The sequence below is a fragment of the Mesitornis unicolor genome, unplaced genomic scaffold (assembly GCF_000695765.1).
Source record: "Mesitornis unicolor isolate BGI_N332 unplaced genomic scaffold, ASM69576v1 scaffold29258, whole genome shotgun sequence".
In the NCBI taxonomy this organism is placed as follows: Eukaryota; Metazoa; Chordata; class Aves; order Mesitornithiformes; family Mesitornithidae; genus Mesitornis; species Mesitornis unicolor.
This window is the reverse complement of record NW_010203542.1, coordinates 8,215-12,686: the sequence shown is the minus strand read 5'-3', so window position 1 is coordinate 12,686 and position 4,472 is coordinate 8,215. Positions and strand designations below refer to the sequence as shown.

The 4,472-nt window shown below is 42.8% G+C and overlaps 1 protein-coding gene across 1 annotated transcript in view; it reads right to left on the bottom strand.

The window, feature by feature from the left end:
- The window catches only part of CDPF1 (cysteine-rich, DPF motif domain containing 1), a 19,645-nt gene extending 17,375 nt beyond the window's left edge, over positions 1–2,270 (bottom strand). Inside the window, exon 1 of the mRNA XM_010190728.1 lies at positions 2,158–2,270. Coding sequence (XP_010189030.1) covers positions 2,158–2,270 — 113 coding nt within the window. The remainder of the gene's footprint in view (positions 1–2,157) is intronic.
- Between the last annotated feature and the right edge of the window lie 2,202 nt (positions 2,271–4,472).

Genomic DNA, 4,472 nt, shown 5'->3' with positions numbered 1-4,472 from the left:
TACATGAGACAATGCAAAAGCTACGCTGCTCCCTTCCTCTTCAAAACCAGCATCCGCCTTCAGTCCTATACTGCACTTTCTATCTGTTTTGCAAAATAAGAGCAATTGGTAATCATCTCAACATTGTCTTACTAGGTCTTCCTCACCCTAAAGTATTTTTTATGTTCCATTTTCACAACAGACGCTCCTTCGCTAGGCCAACTTCAATACCTTATCAAGCTATCATTTCAATTGCACAGCTTTTAATTAGAAGCTCTCTTCCAAAGCTGTGCGCATGTGAGTATAAAATATAAAATTTATGTAAGTTATAAATATAAAAGAGTTACTGCTCTTAGTTATGTATGTCACTGCTGTAAAGCTAAGATTCCCACATCGTGCAAGCAAGAGCTACTAGCACAGAGCATGACACTGACCTGAAATATGCTTACTGTATGCCAGAGACTGTACTGTTTGCTTCAGGGTATTAAAAAGAGTAAGGTCTTATTCTTCCTGGGAGCTCCAGGCAAAATATTACAGAAGTCAGTTGGGTGTCTGTCTGCACAGGGCACCCTGCAAGGCTGGTTTATTCTTGGACTTAAATCAAACTTGGATTCTGTAGTAATTTGGAGTGCAATACATACTTAAACTTGAGAGACTGGCTCGCTGCCACACAGCCTTAATATACTCATGGCCATTACTCGCAGCCAAACCACCAATTTCTTGTTCCTGCTCATTCATAGGTTGCGACTTTCCACACACACACACACACACACACACAGGTATACGTGTCTGTGAGTGTATTCCTTTTTCCTTTTCCTCTCCAACAAAAAAATGGTATGGCACAAGGCTTCCACCATTACGAAAGTTCAGGCATCTTAACTTGGCAGATCTCCTTGACAACAAGTCTCCTAGTGTACAAAGATCGGATTATCTTTGCAAAGCTCCCCTTGCAAGATTCACAGTCTTAGCGTAGTCATCATCAGTGTGGAGACCAGGCCATGTCTGGCCTTCATGTCTGGCATATGTTTCTTGCAGGACTACATTTAGGACGTGTGAGTAGACCAGAAAGTAGGCTAATAAAGATAGTGTGTAAAACTATTTCTTATATGCATGTACAGAAGTGTTATGTTTCAGCATCATTCTTTTGCTTTTTGAATCTCAGCAATTCAAATAAAGCTGAGATGTTAATGCTGAGTTTGGATCACCTAAAGTTAAGATTCACGTTCAGCTTTGAGTCCAGCTCTTTGCAAATGGACCTGATCAAAGGTGGGCCATTGCTCCGCTGAGTAAAAGAGAGAAAACCAGTAGCACCATGGGATTTGGAATGATAAAAATACAGCTGCCCAAGGAAAACAGATCTGCTCTCAGCCCAAGCAGATGGTGCTGAGCAGCTGTTTCCATTATACATGGACCTGAGCAGCCTCAGTGAGGTGAAAAGCTGAGGACTTGTCTGACTTCCAGCTCCAGTGAGTTCCTGACCATGTCTGCCTAATGGGTTTGTTGACTGGGATGGACTCAACAGAGATGCTTGTACATCTAAAGCTAGAAGTGCTTTGTTTTATGGGGACTTTAATGTCTGCAGACAAAATCATAACTGCACAGTTTCTGGTCAAATTATCCCTGCTTGGCAGAGACAGAAAAGGCTTCAGTCTCCTAAAATGTAAATATGTGCTACAATTCACGCACTTTAATGTCATACAATCTGCCAAAGAATTGTCTAATTCATGCAAAGAGGCATTGCTGTTCAAAACTCCATGCCATGTCAAACAGCTCTTAAAAAGTGTTTTTACCACAGGCTTTTAATTCATGCTGTGTTTACATGTTGCTCAGCTGACACAGCTGTGAGGAAAGGGCTATTCCCACAAATGCTAGGCTGACAGTCAACAGTAGTCCAGTAAAAGAAATTATGGTATAGGTAAATAGTAGGGTGCCCAGTGGGGTTAGGGAATAGGTTAAATACAAAGCAGGATTGAAAAGTTGGTTTTTGTCTTTGCTATCAATGCTGAATTTTTAACATTTCTTTCCTTTGTAAAGAGAAGACCACTTTAAGTACCAAGCCTCATATTCAGGGGCAAGATGACATGTTACTGGGTTCATGCAGTGTACCTCGTTGCACAGTACAAGGCTTCCAATGCTCACAGCATAAATGAAGTCTGTAATATGAAAGACTGTACTTACACAACAGAGCATGTGTTTGGTGGCTTCTGCCCATAGTACGAGTATGGAGCTGTTAGGCCACACAGCTGACATGTGAACTCTCCTGCAGGCTGAGCTTCTTTGGGAGTGTCCATCTTTAAGCTACCTACAAGAAACACAAAAGCCTTTTAGCTCCAAAACACAGTACTGGGAAAATGCCTGTGAGAAGATTAAACTGATGTGGGACATCTGCTATGCAAATTAAAATCCAGTGGAAAACTGACTATTGCAAACCTTGATTAGTAAATCTTTTCTCCTGAATCAAGTTGGTTTTCCAATGTCCCAGTTACATTGCCAAATTTCTTAGACAAGTTTAGAAATTGCAGCCTAGGAGCCTAACTAGAAAAGTTCACCTATTAATTTAGAACTTGATCCACAGAAGAATTTAGGTAACAAAGTATATGGCTGTGACTGGAAAACCCTTTGCTCAACCGAGGCCTACGCTCCCCAAGCGCTTCCCAGGAAACGACTCCGTATCTGCTGTGCAGAATCCCAATCCAGTCCTGCAGTGGTCATCTCCTCCCACAGACTGCAAATGAAGCTGTAAAAGGAGCTGGGACGCCGCTCAGGAGGCAGTACCAGAAAGGTAGGTGTTGCAATGATTTACTATGTCTTTTTCTTTGCTTTACCTTTGAATAGAGTTTTGGGAGCTTAACCCTGGCTCCTTGTTCTTATCTGGCTTCCTATAGAAATGAGGCTAATATAATCACCCTGTGCCTTGATAGAGTGTTGGCCCATTCAAGCCATGCAGGATAGAGGAGTAGGTACACTCCAAAAAGTTCAGGTCTTTTAACTTTTATGAAAATAGGCAAAAAGAGGGAAGCTCTGTTTTATCTTCATGGAGGATACCCATATATTTCTATAAATTGGAGAACATGCATACAGGAAAGCTACCGTCCGTCTGTCTGAAAGACTTCAGATACCCATTACAAAGGTGTGGTTATCAGTCACGAGACAGAAGCTGTAGGAAGCAGTGCTTCATCAGCTTTGCTGCTTTCAGGATGACTTGTTTAGCATCTTGGCCATTGATTTACATTTGGGAGCTTATCCTTCATTGATACCACTTCAATTGAGAGTCGCACCCCGAGTTTTTCAAAAAGCATGGCATGGCAAGTATGCTTCTAGGACTGATGCATGATCAGATCAAACACAGCTAACCACGTGCATGCCCCAAAATTGCACCAATCCATGAATGAAATGGGATCGCTTGTCTGCAAATTGGACACCTTTGCTCACCTGCACCATTTGCTTCAATAGACATATTCACCTTGCAGTCACCAAGAAAACCCAAGCTTTTAGGTAAAAAGCCCTCACAATTTTCATGGCATGTGGTTTTCTGCTGCAAGTCTGTCAGCGTGTTTAAGTGAAGCAGAGCTGGCATCGAGCTGTTGGGAAGGTGAGCAGTAGGAACTTGGATTTGGTCAATACCTCATTAGTTCGGTTGTGTGTGAGCAGACACACAGCCTGCCAAAGGACAGCAGGTCATTGCCACTCTTCCAGCTTTGCAGTCATGCCCTTCCCCTGCAGAGCCGATTCAGTTCACTAAGGCTACGTCTCTATTTACGTTTTCGCTCAGCTCAGGGATTTTCTTTGGGAACAACTCGCCTGGCTGTCTCCGCTTTCAACACTTGGTTTGCATCACGGAGTAGTCTTAGAGCACACAAGCAGTTTCAGATGAAACTAAACTGAAAGATGTGCTCCACAAGCACACTTACTACACTCCAACCTGAATGCCAATTAATGGCCAGTCTACAGGCCAGGACTAGAGCTAGTCTGAAACACCCCAAAACACAGAGTGGGCAGCTGGTATCCAACATCAAACACTTTGGTCTATGGCTTCACCCTTGCTGCATTGCACTAGTTACTAATGTAGGAACAAATTAAACAACTACCTCCTCTTCTTTGTTTTCATCCAATGTCTTTTTTTTTTGCCTTGTTTTAGAGAACTCAACTGGTTTGCAGAAGAATCCAACAACTGCTAACAGTAGTACAAAGTAAGAGGTGAAGCTGCAGAGCCAGGAGAAAGGGAGGGCTGAGATGAGGGACCTGTATTTCCCTCGTTCAATGACAGTAAGCTGCTATTTCTGCTCCCCCTATGTGGTGAAACTGAATCCTTAGGGACATATGCTGCTAAGGTGAATCAGGGGCAAGGTGAAGCAGAGCTGTGACTACTTGTCATCTAATCTTCCAGAAGAACAGAGAGCCCCAAGATCCTCAGAGGCTACAGAGGCTTCATAATAGCCACCCACTTCAGAAAGCCCTAGCCTGTTAAATCCTGAAACTTGATTTTGGGAATA